Source organism: Musa acuminata, chromosome BXJ2-3 (genome assembly GCF_036884655.1).
Source record: "Musa acuminata AAA Group cultivar baxijiao chromosome BXJ2-3, Cavendish_Baxijiao_AAA, whole genome shotgun sequence".
Classification (NCBI taxonomy): domain Eukaryota; kingdom Viridiplantae; phylum Streptophyta; class Magnoliopsida; order Zingiberales; family Musaceae; genus Musa; species Musa acuminata.
In genome coordinates this window covers 41,767,092-41,787,130 of record NC_088340.1, presented here as the reverse complement: position 1 = coordinate 41,787,130, position 20,039 = coordinate 41,767,092, and the positions used below count along the sequence as shown (strand labels likewise).

Genomic DNA, 20,039 nt, shown 5'->3' with positions numbered 1-20,039 from the left:
TCCGTGGAATTGGATTGGGATGTGTGGAGATGTTGCTCGCATCGGCAGGTCATCTTCTTCGGAACTATGCTAGTACAGCTTTCATTTGCCTTCTCTTGTTCTTCGTTTTTGTGTGCAGAAGTCAGCTTGGTCCCTCCGATAGAAGCTCGCCACCAATGGGCTACAGCTAATGATTTCTAGAAGAAGCCAAACGCGGCAGCTGAAATGGTCCTCGGTGAAGCTATGTGGAGCAGTGAGGGAGACGACCAAGTCGGCTTTGGTTTCAGACACAGGTTTGTGGTTGAAGACTTGTGAAATGGACTGAGAAAAGACAGGTTGAAGGAGAGAGGAGATGGGAAGAAGACGATCGGTCTTAACGCGTTTACGTGTTATTGCATGTCGCTCATCAAACCTTTGACCGCTGCATCTTCCGCATTGCATTTTGTAAGTTGAAATCGACAAGTAGGTAAGATAGAATTGATGTCACAAGAACAAGGTTAATCCATTGTCATCTCTATCTCCAAGTATGAAGTAGAGATCAACACGAATGCCTTTTGCCAATCCAAATTAAAATAGAGAGAGTTTAGAGAATAGTTCAACTATTAAGGATTAAAAAGGTTCTCACAACTTAAATACTGAGTCTTTCTATAGTATATTTATGAATATTGACCCTATTTAGTTAGTACCCTTTAATTTGAACTCTTGAATGTATACTATGAATGAGTTATATGCACTCGTATGTTCTTCTGAATTATATGTACATACGAGATTGATTTAGAAAACTGCAAAAGTGTTCAACAAATGGATACAAAGTTTTAAGGCTGCCTTAAACGAGCAAGCAAGAAATAATTAGAGGAGGAAGACAGATGCATGCAAGACATGACATATCTCCATTGATGATCAAGGAATCGAAGCAGTCGTGCAGTGCATGGGCCGATGAGGTCTTTGCCGTCTCCCTCCGCTGCTGTCGAGCTCTCACCAACCTCACCTGGAAACAACGCTGACGACCGAGAAGCATTAGGAAGCTTCGCGACGACCCCACTCACCACCATGGCCGACCTTCCCATGAGCTCATGATCCATTCACAAGTCTCGGCTACAGTTTGCAAGCGTTGAATCCATGGAAGTCGGACAAAGCCTGTCGTCATCTTCCCCCCCGTCCCTTTCCCTTGCATTTGGGTGGGTGTGCATGTCAAAGCTTTTCCCACCGCACACATAAGCCTTTGCAGTCAAGTCTTTATGTGCAGATCTCAAGCTCTAGATGCAATGGACGTGTCTGCAACCCATAATTTCTTTGGTGAACCCTATCTCCCTAAAAGACCCTTCGAGTATATACATATACATATACATACAATATGGTGAGATCAATGCATAGATAGCTGCAGTGCCAATATGAGAAGCTTTGTTAAGCTGCATGCATTCAACTACTGTTTCCCTTGTTTTGTTGTAGCATTTCTCAGATGATTAGGAGATACATTTGACAAGAGACAGTAAACTGAATCTTGATCAGTAAAGGGAAACTATTTCTTGATTGAAAAGAAGGAATTATTTGAGATGATCAAATGGATAAACAAATATGAGGGTCTCAAGTTTGTCTTAAAAGCTGAAACCAGAAGGTGAGTAAACTATGTTTTTCTGGATTCATTGTGGTACTACTCAGAGTTGTATAAGAAGCTCAGATGGAGGAAAGCATTCATTACCTAAAGCTCAAGCTATATTATTTGATGCATTGGATTCTGAACCTTAATGAAAGTGAATATGCCATTTCAGTATCCTTAATATTCTTCGTTTACTCATAATGAGATTTTCCAGGATATTTAATGTGATTTATGCTTTCTAAGTTAACCGTCAATAATAGTCAGCCACAGTGATTAATAGGATGGTCCTATCGTAATATTGGCATTATCACGAGGGCATTGTCGTAAACGGAGTCCGCCGGTGAATAAGCTTTTACCCGATTCGGGCGACTATTTATACCTTCCGATAAACCACTATGAACACCAGAACTCGAATTATAATTAATGATAAGAAGAATCAAGGAAAAATGCCCCCTTTTTCTTCCTTCCAAAGGAGGATCTCATTTTTCTTACTTTGAAGCTTCTTAAGATCTCATTCTTGATCCGGCAATTCCTCGATCCCGAGCTCGCCGACGCGGATCCGATCTTTTCGCCGGCGGACCGCGGGAGATCGGCGTCGATGAACTCTTGAGACGCTTCGGACCTGATCCGACAGCGATGGGGGCTTGCATGTCTTTGGAGGAGCAAAGTAAGCTTCTTCTCTTCTTCTTTCTTACATCCCCTAGATGCTGGAACTTTAACCGTAGTGGAGGAAGGAGCTGCGAGGGCTTTCTCGTTGACTGACGATTTTGAGTGTTTCTAGCGAGATTTGTTTGTTTGGGTTTAGATTGAGCTGAATGGTTTTTGTTCAAGATTGCAAATTTATGCTGCTTGGTGGAATTTTAGCTCGTCCCATGTGGAATGAAGCACTGTGGTTGATCGCATTGTCCCGATTAGTGGATCTTTAGGTTCACCAGGTGTATGAATAGGTCAAACTCAGATTTTGGGGAAAAAAGTCAGAAGTGAAAGCGTCTTAGCATCTTGACGTGGGATGAGGTATGGTCGTGCAAGAGTATCACTAGTTGGTCTTGATTCAGGTTGCATTTCCTTGGTTGTGTAGAAGAGGGCATTTGTCTCTTCACTGTTCTATCAGCTGCAGGTGTATCTATGTTAGGATTCGAGGCAAAATTTTGCATCAATTTCTGCATCTTGCTGTAAAATTTTGTTTTAGGGATTTGCATATCCCAAGTGCAATGTGATAGTCTAACCAAATATTTGTTTACGTTTGTGGTACTTCCATACTTTCTTTTATGAAGGTTATAAGAATTGTGTGCATTTACTGGACAGCGTTCTTAGGAATGTGGATATCAAGCTCGTGCATCAGGATACCTATGATTTGCTATATCTTAGGGTAATAGTTTTCATGAGCTTGAGGGGGACCAAAAATATGGACCTGTTATGCTTCCTAAGGATCCTGTGAGAATTTCGTACGTCTAGAATGCCATAATGCATGGGAATAATGTCTTTTTAGGAACACGTCAAGGGAGAGACTTTGCTTTGACTAAAAATGACTATGCATTTTTTGCTGTGGTTATTATCGTGGTGGTTTCTTCGTTGTATTTTGATGTTCTCTGAATGCATCTTGAGATGCCAGAACAAAGGTTTCTTATCGACATAACTTGGGTTTGAATTTGTGACCTTTCAGTAAAACCAATAATATTCCCACCACCTTTACTGAGGTCTACATTTTAGATCTGTCAATTATGTTTTGGTCAGAATCCTGCTCATGGCGACCTGGTCGAATTGGAAGAAATTGTAAGCAATATTGCAAGTCAATCAATTGGCAGAACTCTCCATCTATACCATAACCCATTTGCGTTATTGAAAAACCATGTTAAAACAAAGAAAGATATATCTTTGCGTTGCATGGGCTGTGTTTATACTTTTTAGAGGGGGAAAAAAAAACTTGCTATGATGAAGATAGGCTTGTTAACTACTTTTCTTTCATTATTTTCTAATAAACATATTTCCCTGCTCGCCCATCATAATAAGATATCCATATTTCTTCTGACAGAGTAATCATAGCTCAAAATCTAAGAAGAACAAACAATAAGATCTAAAGAATGGGTGCTGAAATTAACAAAGTCAGCACAGGTTGAAACTTGTTGTGCCTGGAAGGTACTGTCCTTGTTGTGTTCACTGTCGCTATGGTACAAATTTGGATATAAATATCCTTACTATAAATCAATAATAAATGGTCTTGCAACTCTATTATGTGTTGGTAGTCCAGTTTGTATCCATATTAAATGAGAGTTGTTGTTAAAGCAACTATATGTTTGTACCTGATTTATCATCAATGTTGCCAGTTGAAATCGGTAAAGCAACTGCATCGCTGTATCCTGACGAGAATAATGATACATCTCAAAATAATGTTATAAGTGCATTAGCCCCTCCGAAGGATGTGGATGATCTGCGGCTGATATCTGGATATGGAAATGTCAATATATTCACGTATAGTGAATTGAGAGCTGCTACCAAGAATTTCCGGCCAGATCAGGTTCTTGGAGAGGGTGGCTTTGGGGTTGTATATAAAGGTGTTATTGATGAGAGTGTCAGGCCAGGTTCTGAAACCATCCAAGTTGCTGTGAAAGAGCTCAAGTCAGATGGCTTGCAGGGAGACAAGGAGTGGCTGGTAATTTCTCCCTTGTACTTTTTCAATATTTATAAGCCAAATTTGTGATATTTTTTCTATCAGCATGAAATTTTCTTCACTGCACCATGTATGAGTTGGCAATTGTAGTGAAAAACAAGTTGTCTGAAAAATGGTGTGGAGATTACACCTAAGGTCTTATCTATTTCATCCTCTTGTATGTAGTTGAGTTAATGCTGTAAACACCCTCAACTTATATAAAATGAAGTCACCTACACAACAAACGGTTGCATTCTGCAGATCATGATTATGTTATTTAATGGCAATATCACTGATTGTATAAGTTGGAAACACTTTTATCGTTCTTTGGGAAATATATATTACATATTTGCTCTTCTTTGACTTTAGGCTTAAAGGGATGTTCATCCCTCAAAGCAGATATCTAAAGATGTATGGGAATATGAAATTTCTTCAAGTAACCATGGTATCTTCCAAGATGTAATTTATGTTACCTTATTTAGACATCTTATGGAAATCCAGAGAGGCATTACTGTCAAGAGAAATCGTTGTTGGTCCCCCTTTGGCTCCATCTCAACTTAAAATTCAGGAGTACATGACATGTGTAGTAAACTAATACCAAGTTTTGTCTTGGTCAGCTCCTCTATTATAAGATATATCCATATATCAGTTTATTTGGAAGTCCAAGATGCTTAGTATCCTGTGACAAAACCCTATAATAGAAATTTGGACAGCCATATGATTACCAAAGATGGATTCCTTTTCCAATACCTCTGTGATCCATCTAGAATACTAATTAAATGAGTTACTTTTTGGGTTTTTCAGGCAGAAGTAAACTATCTGGGGCAACTTAGTCATCCCAATCTTGTCAAACTTATTGGTTACTGCTGTGAAGGTGATCACAGGCTGCTAGTTTATGAGTATATGGCTTCTGGCAGCCTTGACAAGCACCTATTCCGACGTAAGTACTTCTCTGACATGAATATCATTACAATACTTAACTAGTTATTGTATAAAAATATTAATATCTGAGTTTGTGGAATTTAGTAAATGGTCATTTGTGGCCATCTATCCATTATAACTTCATTTTTCGTTTTTGACAACAGATAAATAATTTTTTAATCTATTATGAAGAAGGAAGACTTTATTTCTAGAAACTAGATATTGCTGGGATATATGTACCTTTTGTATATATGCATGGATTTGTTTATTATGCCTTTGTATAACAAGAGCAATTAATTGTAACTACTAACTATCTTCATCATATCATTCCTTCCTGCCACTGGGCTCTGTTAAGAGCAATGTTAGTAGTTTATAATTGTTTATGGACTCTTTCCCCTGGAACCACTAATCTGGAATAACCTACTTATACATCTAGATATCTTTATGTATGAAAGAATTATGAAAAAGATCTCATCTATCCTCAAGTTTTTTCATATATTCAAATAATTTTTTTCTTATATTTTTTAATAATAACATAAATCTATCTTGTTATCCTCATATGTGGCTAACAATTAATAATAATTAATCCTTTATCCTTCCTAGTTACTAAGTGACAAGTAAACCGGTGGGTAAGTAGTAAGCTAGGGGCACAATTAGCAAGTATTGGGAATTGTACATGATGAGTTGTTGCCTTTTGCTTATGAGCACAATTGCCCCTATCTAATTTCCCATATAATAAACATAAGTTTCTAAAATATACAATGATTAAGTATAAGACAATACACTAAAAACAACTTTGCAACTTGGTAACTTTCTATATTCATTGTGTGTGTCTGAAATATTTCTACCTTCTTGACAGGGGTTTGTCTTACAATGCCATGGTCTACTCGAATGAAAATTGCCCTTGGTGCTGCAAAAGGACTAGCCTTTCTTCATGCAGCTGAAAGATCAATCATTTATCGTGACTTCAAGACATCAAATATCTTACTGGATGAAGTTTGTATCTCTTCCTGCACCATTGGACTGGATATTTAAATTCCCTAGAGCTATCTGCATTATCATTATTATATTTAGCAAACACAACTCGGTTACAGATTATTAAGTTCCTATATATATTTGTAGTCCATAAATTTTATGGCCATAACATTGGCAAAATTAGATAAATCTGTTATATGGTTAAGAGCACAATTACTTACATAAAAAAGATTTCATTCAGTGTGAACTCATCAATTTCTAAATAATGAGTCTGTTCCATTCAAAAAAATATGCATACTTATTATTTGAAAAAGAAAATTGCAAATGTCCAGTATGTGAGCAACAAAAGTGGTTACTGAATCAATGAAAACAAGTAAATAAGGAACTCCATCGTATAATAATATTAAGGATACCCTTTTGAAGCATGCCCATACTGTGAAAGGTCATTTATATGTTTTTCATAACCTGAAAATATAGAAATCATGAAAACATAGTTGTTTCTCATCAATTGTCTAATTCTTGGATTCACTTTGCAGGATTACAATGCAAAGCTCTCAGACTTTGGCCTTGCAAAAGAGGGGCCTACAGGTGACCAAACTCACGTTTCCACTCGGGTCGTTGGTACATATGGATATGCGGCTCCCGAGTATATAATGACTGGTGAGCTTCTCAAACCACAATCCCAACTTTATGCAAAAGGGAGTGCAGATAATTAAGCGCTACTAGCCACTTTCTATCGAGTGTCTCAAATGTGTAGCGGTTACATGTCGTTTTGTATATTTCTCTAGATGCCTTGCAGTAGGTGACTCTTTCTGGTTCTCTATTCCTTTTCTCTAAAGAAAACCCATGTTTCTGAGCAACTTTACCTCTATTTTAGGGCGTATAGCTTAAATTAATAACTTCTTTCATTTATTCCAGGCCATTTAACTGCAAGGAGTGATGTTTACGGATTTGGAGTTGTATTGCTGGAGATGCTTTTAGGGAGAAGGGCAATGGACAAGAGCAGGCCCAGCAGACACCAGAACCTCGTTGAGTGGGCTCGACCACTCCTGATCAATGGTCGGAAGTTGCTAAAGATCTTGGATCCAAGAATGGAAGGGCAATATTCTAACAGAGTTGCAACAGATGTGGCTAGTTTAGCATATCGATGCCTGAGCCAGAACCCGAAAGGGAGGCCAACAATGAACCAAGTACTCGAGTCGCTTGAGAGCCTTCAAGACCTGCCTGAGAACTGGGAAGGCATCCTGTTTCAGAGCAGTGAAGCTGCTGTGACTCTCTATGAGGCTCCAAAAGAGATTGCGAGTGACCATTTAGAAAAGAACTCCAGCGAGAATGGAGAGAATGGATCAAATGTGCATGCCAAGGGAAGAAAGAAGCTTGGAAATGGCAGAAGCAACAGTGAGCCACCGCCGGTGGAGTTCAGTCAGTACAGTCCTTCACCTGAGTCTGAGAGACATGAGCCAAGTAGAAGATCAATCGATCATGACAGAATTCCAAGGCCACCTGCCTATTGAGCAGACGACGTATAAATTGTATTTCTTCTTTTTTCCTTTCCTCTAGAATCTGTCATTTAAATCTAGGAATATAACATGAGATCAGACATATATGAAATTTTTTATGGAAATTTATGACCTCCAACTATTTGAAGTAGGCTGTTTTTGTGAATCTCAGATATATTCTGACATGGAATTGCAACAATCATCACTAAGATACAGGAATTCGATGGTGTTGATGTTATTGAAGATATCAACTAGCTAATTGGTAAAGATCTTGATGGAATCTTGATTTTTTTTTTTCTCTTCTCCCTTGGAAATGTATAAAATTGATTATTTAAAAAAAAACAAAGAAAGCCAAATATAAAACAAGAAATAAAAAATATTTAATTTATCAGATATAATTTTGTTTTTATAAAACAAGAAACTAAAGAAGCCAAATATATGCATAAAAAAGGGCCCTAATTTATTCGTGGAGTCATCAATGGGAGCATTAGTCGTATTAAAGCCCAAATCCATGGGAAGGCCCATAGAAACCCAAACATCTAAGGGGTTATATGATCTCAGAATCGCCAAGATCCCGACATCTCTGGTATTGAGTCGAGTCGCGGCACCGATGGAGAAGGGCGCCAAGGTTTACTTCCACTACAACCACACCGACGCTTGTCGCGTCTCCAGATGGACCACCAGGTACGGATGGATCATTCTCCGATCTCTCTTTGTGTTGTGGCTCCATTCGTGATGAGAAATCTTAGATTCTAGATTCTGAGGGTTTTTGTTTCTTCTTTTTGGGTGTTTCGCCTTGGAATCAGGGAGAGTTTCCAATATCTGTACGCACGGCCGTGGCAGAAAGTGGTGGATTTCTATGCGGATTTGGTTTGCAGCGGGAATGGGCCTTCCTCGTTGCGTAGCTTGTTTCCCTCCGAGGTAAGAGTTATTCTTGGTGTAGTTTATTTCAAGGTTTTATTGGAATATGTTGGAGCTTGAACTGATAAGGAGGAAAAACGAAGGCGAAGTCTTTTCTATTCATTATTTTTTAATGTGAAATTCCCCGCTGCCAAATTAGTTTCAAAGCTAGAGCTTTCGGAAACTTCCACGTTTTTCCTATTCTGATTATGCTTTATGAACTTCATATTAGATTTGACGATATGGTCAGCATAGTGCCATCGTGTAGTTGGCCTTTTGATTTCGTTATCTATTTAGGTGTTAGTGTGTCGGGTTCTCTGTGCAAATGACTAAGTTTGGGGTATTACCAATTTTGAAGTGATGCAATAGAACTTCAAACAAAACCCAAATTGATCTAACAAACCATATATACTTGATGCGCAAGACATCAGATCGATTGAGGCACAACTATAGAAGGCTTGACCTTGACTTGGTTTAACTTAAAGTTGAGCACGGATGACAAGATATACATAACTGATATTTGTTAGCCAGAAATGAACTCAAGTTGTTCCTTGCCGAGGTAACCATTTGCCTTTTCTTTTCACCTTTATTTTAGTTTTGTACTAACAAAATGAATCACTTTAGCACGTTGTTCTTCCTATTCTTTTCTAAGAGGTATGTTTTTAACAATGCAAAGCAGCTAATTTGGTATTACTTAATATGCCATCTCTTGCTTGTCTTTTCATACTAATTTTACCAAATTTTCCATTCTTTTTAAATCAAAGAAAACATGTCCTAGCACAGTCGTGTCACTATGCTTTTATCCTCAAAAACATTAGTTTGTTTGTGCCACATAATAAATGTTCGTATCTGACCTTTCTCGATAGGACCATAGTGCAGGTGTTACTATGGAGACGCCTTGTGGCTGTGAGGAAACAGAGACATCAACTGAACCCAGTAAGCATCGGACAGGAAGGTGGAAAAGATTAACATTTAAGATTGTTTTGTCATATCATGGTGGAACTTTCGATGGGTGGCAAAAGCAGCCTGGTTTGCACACTGTTCAAGGGTAAGCTGTGGTCACGTTATAGGAATGAGGCTTAATTGTCAGCTCGTACTGACTCTTTGATTCAGGAAAGACAATCACCATACAGGTCATAGTATTTTCATCTTGTTTATTGTTTATATTCCCCTTCTTCTTTACAGAATAGTCGAACATTTTCTTGGAAGATTTGTTGATGAGAATAAAGCTAAGCAACTAAAAGAGAAGTCCATGCCTGTTGAAGGCTGTGCTGTTGTTGCTGGACGCACTGACAAGGGGGTGACTGCTCTGCAGCAAGTTTGTTCATTTTGTTAGTTCAAAGATTCTATTTTTTTTTGTCATACTGTAGTATTACAATTTACATATCTTTGCTACTTTTTTTTGTTTGATATTTTTTTGGTTTTCCAGTCGTTTACTGACAATTCTTTCTGGTTTCCACTCGTGAGGATAACATCCCAGTCCTTAGGTTGTTCAACTTTCTACATCATGAAGCATTTTATATAAGTTATTCAAATTTGGCATCCTAAATGTTTCGTTTTAAAAATTCAAAGATTACTGTATACTCTGCCTAATGGATCACTTATTCCTTGCTGGTTCTTACTTAACCTACCAATTAGGAAATTGGTCCAGATCCAGTAGATCATATTGAAAAAGAACTGTTGCAGTCTGCGAATGTTAAAGACCAGCATATTGAAGCCTATAGTCAGCCTAGTTTGAGACTAAGAAAGTCAAGTTTAATTGAATGTGTTTAATCTGAAGATTAGGGCCTCCAATTGAGTAAGTGCATTTGGAGATCAATATAGGTTTTCTCCCTTTTCTTATGATAGGTCAATGTGGAAAAGCTTTAATTTGTCTATTAACGCTGTCAGTAATCTCCCTTTATTGGTTGACATTTCTTCTGGTAAATCGGTAATGGTTTAATATCAGTAGTTTAGCAGCTAGTTATCTTTCAAGAACATCCAATTTATAGTCTGAGATTGCTTCAATCCGTTAGAAGGAGCAACAAACTGTTATAATGAAATTAACTGGCTTTTATTATTTTTTTAAGCATCTAAAAGAATCCTAGACACACAGGTAGAATATTCAAGCTAAACCACCATATGTATGGGCAGTCTTGCATTTTGGTCGTACATCTGACTTGTCCTGTTCAAAGAAAAGAAATAGAGGTAAGATCAAAATAGAGTGCAAGAGATTTAAAGATTCAGTTCTCATTATTTTTTTGGCAATCCACCAAAAAATTGAAAGAAAAGGGTGTTAATAAGAGTATTGAAGGGTTGACAGAAACACTGCGAATCCATGTATTGGCAATTGGATATTGAGGAGCTTACTTTTGAGAGTACGTCCTCTGTTTATTGGTTTTTCTTGGCCACCCAAGAATTTAGAAAACAATAATGTAGTTGATGAGATCTAAAAAGTGGAAGTGGATTGATGCAATGCAAGTCTTGCATACATCCAGATAAATCTAATTACTTTTCAGGATCCCAGCTGAACTAAGTATTGCCGATCCTTTTCCTTTGTTTGTGTTATTAAATTGATTGTTGATAAGACTCTATCTGATATGAAATCTATTAGTTACTATCCTTATTGCTGTGATTTGAAATCTATTAATTATTATCCTTGTCGCTTTTGATGAGATCAGATTTCTATATCAAATTTCTAATGAAAGTATGATTTTTCTGGTTTCATTCTTGATTCTTTGTTGAAAAGCAAGCTAGCACCAAACTGTAAATTATTATAGCAGACCTGTGTTCACCTGTGATTGAAAGCCAACTGCATTGGACAATTTCTTATTTGGCGAATGATATATATTTTAGCTTCTGCATATGCAAAATGTTCTACTTGTATATGGATAAATGGGTTGGAGCGTTTTTGTGCAGACCTTTAACATAAGAATGTGCTATTATCCAGTTCTTAGTTAAACATAAATCTTACCATACTGGATACCACATGTAAACATGTATACCTTTACTATGTTACTAATGTTATTTATAGGAATTCTGTATTGGTTGGAAACATAAAAATGACATTTAGTGTTTTCATGCATTTGCATAAAAGATTTTCTCCTGAAAATCTGTATCTTTTGATATCCTTCATTTGATTTAGACGTACATGATTTTGTCAATTGGTTAGATACTAACATACTTTATGAATCAGATATACACTATGACTTGGACATTTTATCGATTAGTTTGAAGTAAAATTCCACTTGTCATGAAAATTATTGACCATTCATTTTCTTAAGCTGATCTAGATATTGGTATCCATAACTCTTAATTTTTATTTTATCCTTTTACTGGTGCAAATAATAACTCTTGAAGGCATGCTATATGATAATTTTGTTGCATCATTTGCTTTACTTCTGATCAGCTTTCTTGTCCTTAAAATGCTAAAATATGAAGAAGTAATTGCATGCTATGCAATTGATTCCTAAATGTAAATTGTTCCTTCCTGTGTGCACTGCAGCTTGTTTCTCCCTCTTGTATATTTTCATTACTGAAATTAGTACCTGATAATTACTGGAGGGTGTATTTCTAGTTACAACAATTAAGTAGTGAGCACTAACAGTACATATTTTAGTTCATACATGTAGTAAAATGTGTTCCCAGATACATTCATGAATTTGGCATGTACCTTTATTTGCAATGAATACCAAGACATCTTTTTTTATTTTAATTATGACTGGTAGCGCAATCTTGGTGCTGTATCTATATCCTCTTTTAATAATGACCTTGTAATTTCCATAAATAAGATCATGTTCTTTGCCATAAGAAATTTTGTTCATTTCTATTAGATGACGCAGAAGCATTTATATACTTACTCTTCTGGTTTCACCTGATTATATCTTTTCCGAATTACTAGATACCTGGAGGAAGGATGTTAAATGTGAAGACATAAAGGACACCATCAATGAAGCAGTTCCGGGGAAGCTCAGAGCTTTGCATGTGGCTGAGGTAGGTTTCTACTAAAGTGCATTCTCTTTCTAAGGGTCTTTGATATAAAGGACATTAATTGGACTAGGCAGGGGACCATTTAATGAAGTTAACGAATTGCAACTATGTAGTTGAAATTTCTTTGTCTATTATATCCTTCAATATTGCAACTGCTGACCTAGTAGTACAAGCTTATTTTACTGTCTTTAGCTGTTTGCTAATCGAGACTTTATCAACTGGTGACTTTTTAGGTATGTAGAAAATCTCATGGAACCTTGGTTTTGTGAACTTCTTTTAATCTCTTTGTTGGTGGTTTTGAGGCTTTTGTTGAACAAAATATTTCCTTAATAGGCTACATTGTGTCCAATTTATCTGGTTGAGCTCCCACACATTTTTTACCAAAAAATCCGCCTGTGCAATTAATTATATTTTTCTCTCTTTATGACTGTTCTAGATATGATAAAGAAGTGAGACTGCTTTATATAATGGTTAACAGAGGGAAAGATATGCTATGTTTCTTTCTTTTATTATGGTGGTGTTTTAGGTTGATGTAGATGGTCCTTGGATACTACAGGTTTCCCTGCTGGGACACTGAGATGTTGATCCCTTATACTTGTATCCAGTATCTCTCTTCTGACAGCAATGGAAATCTTTAAACTTTATAAACTTAAAGATAGCTCACTGAAATGCAGTTTTCCTGCAGCATAAATTTCATTATAGGACGAGGATCTAGAAAATTACAGCTAATTTGTTTTTGGTGCTCAACTAGCAAATGTCACATACAGTATGAAAATTTATCTTTTTGGCCTGCCCTTGTGATCCTGTTTCTTTCTTTTATCTGCCTGGACTAATTATTACCTGGTTCAGTTACATGCCCCACATTATTTGGTTCTCAACTAGCAAAGCCACAATGTTTTCTATATTGTAGGGCACCTTAATGATCGGATTTGTAATTTCAATCAGTAGTGACTAAGAGAAACAATTGGACTTTTGGTGGCAATGCATTATTAAAGATATAACAGAATCTCTTCTTTGAATAGGTTCTTTGGGGAACAAAGACCCTTCTTTTTGTTGGGAGTTCCAAACACTTTTTGTTATTATCCTGCTTCTCAATTTTTCCCTTATTGTTGACAAGTCTCATTGTTTTTGTTTTGTTGTCCAGCTCAAGTAGAATCTGTAAATGTTTCATGCTATCAAATTTTTGTTGGTTCTTAAATGTATACTTTTATCACATTATAATTGTTTTTTGACTTCCTCAACTTGAGGTTCATTACCACCTTTATTTGGTTTATAACAGTCACCTTTTTCAAGCTCCTGATGGGAAAGAATTATTGCAGGTTGGACGTGTATTTCATCCCAATTTTGCAGCCAAATGGAGGCGATACTTTTACATTCTTCCCCTTAATGATAATGAAGAATCAATCATAAGTAGTTCTGAAAGTGACTGGACAAGGACTTCTGATGGAGAGGAGGATGACCAGATTAATAGACTGCCGGAGGGTGATGAGAAAGAGCAGCAACAAACTTTTTCCCATGTGAATGAAGATGATAGCCCAGATATTGTTGGACTGAAACGAAGAAGCTTTAGTGTAAGCAAGGTGGATCAACTCCTAAGAGAGTTAGAAGGGAAGACACTGTCATACAAAATGTTTGCACGTGATACAAAAGCTTCAAGAAGCATGTAAGAACTGCTATTTAATAACAACAAAAACAAGTACCTAATGGAAACAAGTTAAAACACAAACTGGGTATTTTTCTTAAAAAGAACTAAATGATGGTATCTGAAACTTAAAGTGTTTAGTATAGGAAGTGTGCCAAAGGTACTTCTGCTTTTAGGAAAAATGAATTTGTGCTGGCTGGAAATGATTCCATCAAATATTTAGATTATCAAAGGATTATACATAACTTAGAGATTAAGAAAACAAGAATTGTTCATACAAGCACACCAACTCTCTCTCTCTCTCTCGCTCTCTCTTTCTCATATTACGATAGGACTTAGATTTCAGTAACTGTTAGGAATTTGTTACCTGGCTAGGAGTAGCTGCAGTGACCATTCTCTTGTATGAATTCCTGGAGCTATTACTCTTGGATTCTTTCATTGAGCAAGCTGTACTGTTCAAATTGAATTGATTATTGGATTATTGATTTCCACAATAATCATCTTTCAACTGATCATGTTTCAATTTTCAGTTACACGGAAGATAAATCCTTAGGCAATTTGAATCTATGTTCATCTGCAAAGCTCAACAAGTAGATCAAGTTTATAACATTCAACAATTACCTAGATGGAAAAGAGGAATTGCTTGTCAAATAAATATGAAACCTTAGTTTTCAAACCTGTTGACAGCTTTTACGTAATTTTCATCATAGAAGTCCTCATACTGGTCTAAACATCACTTATGACCAAGTTGTTGATTGTTTTATAGAACTTCTTATTTATTCCTTCTCTTAGTTTAATATATTGGGACTCTGAATCTTTTTTTTCCTATTGATATAGAAGTTATTTCAATTCACTACATGACTTTCTTTCTCCCATGATTTATTCTTGCAGTGGACCACCAACAGAGTGTTTTATGTTTCATGCTCGAGCTGCAGAAACTAAATTGCCCAGTGACACTGAGGTTATTTTATCTTACAAACATGACCGCATCTTAAGTCACAAGAATGATTTATTGTTTGGAAATTGTTTTGCCTATATATGAGATTCACCTTTTATTTAGTAAAATGTTAATCTTAAAATGTTTCAACTTCAGCGACTTCCTTTCTGCAAATCAGATTGTTTTTGGGTTGTTTTTGACTGGAATACGGCAATGGCTCAAAATTGTGTCTATGTCACTCCTATGTCTTGGTTGTCCCTGTCCATTGTTGTGCAACTGAAACATGTCATAATTTGAAAAATGTGTGTTTTTATTCTGAGAGGATGTTTGTTTGTTTCTAGGACTATGCATATCTTCAAAGGGTGATGTGTGTGGAGCTTGTTGCGAATCGCTTCTTAAGGAAGGTAATATCACTGTTATGGCTTTGAATCTTGTAAGCAGCTAAGAAGGTACCAGTAATCTTCTAACATAAATGATATTGATATGCAGTAACACGCTGTTCTGAACCAGCCACTATCTGATAAATTCAACTTGTTGCTTTTAGTTCATTTTGGTGAAATCTTTGGTTTCTTCTTGTTTGCCTATTCATAATCCAGTTAAGATCATCAATCAACTCTTGGTGCCCTGCGTGGTTTTCCTGCAGATGGTCCGAGTTCTGGTGGCAACTGCCATCAGAGAGGCAGCAGCAGGCGCAGATGATGATGCTCTAATTAAGCTGATGGATGCCACATGCAGGCGTGCCACAGCCCCTCCTGCTCCTCCTGACGGCCTTTGCCTTGTTAACGTCGGATATGAAGAATTCAAACAAGAATTTTGTTTCATTAGATGAGGTGAAATAGTCACTTTTTTCCTAAATTTTTTTAAAGATACTAACTTAAGGCTTTAAAGATGCTGACTAGGATGATATCATCCACAGCCATAGAACTTTTATTTCTTTTAGGCATTTCTAACTATTAAGTGTAGCACACTCTCTTTTACAAGTAGCCAGCTATTGAATTCGAAGCTGTACCTGCTTGCAGCTTGGTGAAGTCTGATCTGGCTTCTCTAAATGGTTTTGCTGTTGCCTAACCTGACCTGCTCACATACCTTCCAGAAGACAAAGGTACAGAGAACTCTGATTGTGATCAAAGTTTTCACTTCCATTTAGATTGCCAACACTTCTTACACAAGCCTTTTTTTGGTTTGAGCTGTTAATCTTTTTCTTTTAATATTTTATCTGTAAACTACATGTTGAATTAAGAATGTTAAGTTGATGTAAAATGTCAGGAATTTTGTTTGATTTGAACCTGCTTCCTAATATGTGCACCCTAGTGGCAGTAATCTGTGTGCAACTCCCTTTTGCAAATGATATTTCCAGAGTTTTAAGTCAACACAATTCCACTTTTCATGGCAGCAAGGGCATTTATCAGTATGGCTATCTGTGCTCATAAATCTACTCCAATTTTATCTTAGAATTAGAACATGCACAATCTGAATAAATAAGATAGTCTTGACCTCTTCGACTCTCCTGCATGCTTATTCTATGATTTGATCTAGAATGTAACTTTTTAATTGATCTATCAAATTCAAGAAAACTTTTTCAGAGTTACCTTGTTTGTGAGCTAATTATGAAATCTCCAGACAAAAGACAATCAGTTAAAAGATTGAGCTTTGAAGTCAAGACACTGAACTTGCAGTCTTCAGATTGTTGTTTGAGCTATTCATATTAGTGAACCAAGTTTTGATGCCTGCATTGATTGATTAATTCATTATTGCAAGCAGGAAAACTCTATGAATGATGAAGCATTCTGATGGACTATTTGTGCCATGGAAGAAGTTTATCATCTCATATTGTTTAGCCTGCACAAAACTACTGTTCAACAAGCTCTGAAATAATATTATGATACATGCATATCAAGTGCCAATTACCAATGTGCATGCTTTCCCTCATTACATACATCATATGGGAATATTAATTTCTATCAGCTAATATACAATCTGTAGTCTTTAATCACACCCTATCAGGCTTCACAGAGATGTAGCATTTTTCACCTGTTTCCATGCTATGCTATATTGTTGTATCATTCACCTTGGTTTTCATGTGGGACCCATCTGCAGGCTGGTGGGCCCTAGATCCATCTACCAATCAGAGAGTGGTGGCCATGGAGAGGTTGGTGCATGCGGCCCCCCCCTGACATGGAGGAACCTGTGTCGTCCTCTTCTTCGATGGCTGGCCATGGAAGTCTCTGTGAACAGATTAAACCAGCTCGTAGGCAACCTGAGACATAGCATGTAACCAAAATTGGACTCCGTCGCTTTCATCCCAACCTCGTTCCCCAACTATTCTTAGCCCTTCACCTCCACCCTCCACCCGCCTCCCCCTCCTCTCCCTCCTCCCATCCCTTCTTCCATCACCACCACAATGCTGTCACAACCCATCTGCATTCCCATCCCAGTCCGCGCCACTGCCGGTTGGACCACCCCATAGGCTCCCTGGCGCCGCGCCATGGCCGACCAGTCCGTGCCATGGCCGCTGCAGCTCCTGACGCTCCTCCTCTCTCTCATTCCGTGGCGGCACCCCGCGGGCGCGTCGGACGACGGCCGCATTCTCCTCCAGTTCAAGGCGACACTGTCCCCTGGCGTCGGCGGCGACGCTGTGCTGGCCACCTGGGTCGACACCCGCGGCCCGTGCATCGATCAGAACGTGTCGGCATGGGCCGGCGTCTACTGCGAGAACGGGAAGGTGGCGACGCTGCAGCTCGAGAGCATGAGCTTGTTGGGCGCGTTGGACCTCGACATCCTCACGGGGTTGCCGAGCCTCCGCGCGCTCAGCTTCAGCAACAACAGCCTCGAGGGAGGGATACCAGACTTCACGAAGCTGCCGGCGCTGAAGTCTCTGTACCTATCGTGGAACCGGTTCTCCGGCGAGATACCGGACGGCATGTTCTCCACGATGCGAGCGCTCAAGAAGGTGTGGCTGTCTCACAACAACTTCTCGGGGCCGATCCCGACCTCTCTGACGGTGCCGGAGAAACTGATGGATCTGGGGCTGGACAGCAACAGCTTCGAGGGGCACCTACCGGATCTCTGGCAGCCGGAGCTGCAAGTCGTCAACGTCTCCTACAACAACCTCGAGGGTCCGATTCCGGTGAGGCTCAGCAATATGAGTGCAACCTTGTTTGAAGGTCAGCCTTCCTCTTCTTCCCCTCTCTCTCTCATCAATATATATATATATATACACATCACATCACATCACATCAACGTAACCGAGTCATAAATGAACTCCATAGGCAACAAGAATCTGTGTGGCCCGCCGCTGCTTGTCTCGTGCAATCTACCAAAGAAGCATAAGCTCGCGCCCGCTCTCCTCGTCGCTATCATTCTGATCGCAGTCGCAGTCTTGTTAGCAGTCATCGCACTCATCGTCTTCCTCCTCCGCCGCCGTAACAAAAAAGAAGAGACCACGGTGGACCGACCTCAAACCAGTACTAACTCCGAAAAGATCGAGCACTTGGAGGCAGCAGCCGATGCTGAGCTTGGACCAGAAAAGCACCACGGGGGAGGGAAGAAGGCCCCTAAGAAGGAGCAGGGCAAGCTGTCGTTCGTTGTGGAGTGGAGGAGGAAGTTTGACATGCAAGATCTCCTCCGGGCCTCCGCTGAGGTCCTCGGCAGCGGAAACTTCGGGTCTTCCTACAAGGCGACCCTGGTCGACGGCCCTGCCGTCGTCGTCAAGCGGTTCAAGGAGATGAAAGGAGTGGGGAGAGAAGACTTCCAAGAGCACATGAGAAGGCTGGGGAGGTTGTCCCACCCCAACCTGCTTCCTCTGGTGGCCTACTACTACAAGAAGGAGGAGAAGCTGCTGATCACCGAGTACATCCCCAATGGAAGCTTGGCCCACATGCTACATGGTAGTGAACTGCACGATCATGATCTGCCTCGCGACCTCATGCTCCACATGATCATGAGCTGCCTCCATGCGCAGGTAACCGCGGCTCGAAGCTTCCACCGCTCGACTGGCCGACGCGGTTGAAGATAGTCAAAGGCGTCGCGAGAGGCCTCGCTTACCTCTACGACGAGCTCCCGATGTTGACCGTCCCCCATGGCCACCTCAAGTCCTCCAACGTGCTGCTTAGTTCCTCCTTTGAGCCCATCCTCACAGACTACGCCCTCGTCCCGGTGATGAAGAAGGCTGCCGCCTCTCAGGTCATGGTGGCCTACAAGTCCCCGGAGTGCGCCCAACACGGCGAACCTTCCAAGAAAAGCGACGTGTGGAGCTTCGGAACGCTGATACTCGAGATCCTAACAGGTAAGTTTCCGGCGGATCATCTGGCGGAGGGGAGCGCCGGCGCGGACTTGGCGAGCTGGGTGAACACCGTCGCCGGAGAAGAGGGGACCAGCAAAGTGTTCGACAAGAACATGGAGGGAACCAAGGACAGCGAGGAGGAGATGTTGAAGCTGTTGAAGATAGGTATTGCGTGCTGTGAGGCAGATGTCGACGAGAGGTGGGAGATGAAGGAAGCGCTGGAGAAGATCGAAGAGCTAAAGGAAAGAGAAGGTGGTACGGAGCGTTCTTTGATCAGCAGCGAGGGCGAAGGCTTCTCCTCGAAAGCCATGATGGAAAGATGAGTTCTCTGTCCACGAAACTGAAGAAATGACTCGCGGGGAAGACTTCAAAGAAAAGTGACACGATTTACCTTTCCATTCCAAACATTTAAAAGCAGACGTGGGTGATTAGTGTTGTAGATGTTTCTTGATACAAGTGGAGTGTGTAAACTGATCAAATTTGTCTATTTTTAATATGTTAATTTAGGACAAAATCACATATTTGTCTTTTTCTTCCCTGTTCTTCCTGGAGATCTTTTCTTGGCTCCATGGATGGTTGGCATTCCTTCTATTTTGGATGTGTGATCTCGATATCTATAATTCGATATGGTGTTATTTGCTTGTGCTATCTCTATGTTTCTGTTTTGCGATAAGATGACTCTTGTTCTATG

At 39.3% G+C, this 20,039-nt stretch overlaps 3 protein-coding genes across 4 annotated transcripts; all 3 read left to right on the top strand.

The window, feature by feature from the left end:
- Nucleotides 1–1,983: 1,983 nt before the first annotated feature.
- Nucleotides 1,984–7,766, top strand: LOC135608358 (probable serine/threonine-protein kinase PBL17). The gene is made up of 6 exons (XM_065101160.1): nt 1,984–2,243; nt 3,901–4,226; nt 5,028–5,163; nt 6,004–6,140; nt 6,656–6,779; nt 7,038–7,766. The coding sequence occupies exons 1-6, from the start codon at nt 2,213–2,215 to the stop codon at nt 7,631–7,633; spliced, it is 1,350 nt and encodes a 449-aa protein (XP_064957232.1). The 5' UTR covers nt 1,984–2,212; the 3' UTR covers nt 7,634–7,766.
- Nucleotides 7,767–8,167: 401 nt separating this feature from the next.
- Nucleotides 8,168–16,345, top strand: LOC103978632 (uncharacterized). 2 transcript variants are annotated; one of them, XM_065101159.1, is made up of 10 exons: nt 8,168–8,302; nt 8,425–8,539; nt 9,398–9,566; nt 9,704–9,849; nt 12,399–12,490; nt 13,807–14,150; nt 15,021–15,090; nt 15,408–15,470; nt 15,710–15,896; nt 16,086–16,345. In XM_065101159.1, exons 3-9 carry the CDS (start codon nt 9,406–9,408, stop codon nt 15,893–15,895), a joined length of 1,062 nt encoding a protein of 353 aa, XP_064957231.1. In that variant the 5' UTR covers nt 8,168–8,302; nt 8,425–8,539; nt 9,398–9,405; the 3' UTR covers nt 15,896; nt 16,086–16,345. The 2 variants fall into 2 exon arrangements, with proteins under 2 accessions (XP_064957231.1, XP_018678406.2); XM_018822861.2 differs by having other exon boundaries at nt 9,385–9,566.
- On the top strand, nt 16,084–19,889 carry LOC103979501 (pollen receptor-like kinase 4). Its single transcript, XM_009395676.3, has 4 exons — nt 16,084–16,168; nt 17,164–18,230; nt 18,336–18,953; nt 19,028–19,889. The coding sequence occupies exons 2-4, from the start codon at nt 17,552–17,554 to the stop codon at nt 19,669–19,671; spliced, it is 1,941 nt and encodes a 646-aa protein (XP_009393951.2). The 5' UTR covers nt 16,084–16,168; nt 17,164–17,551; the 3' UTR covers nt 19,672–19,889.
- The last annotated feature ends 150 nt before the right edge of the window (nt 19,890–20,039 follow it).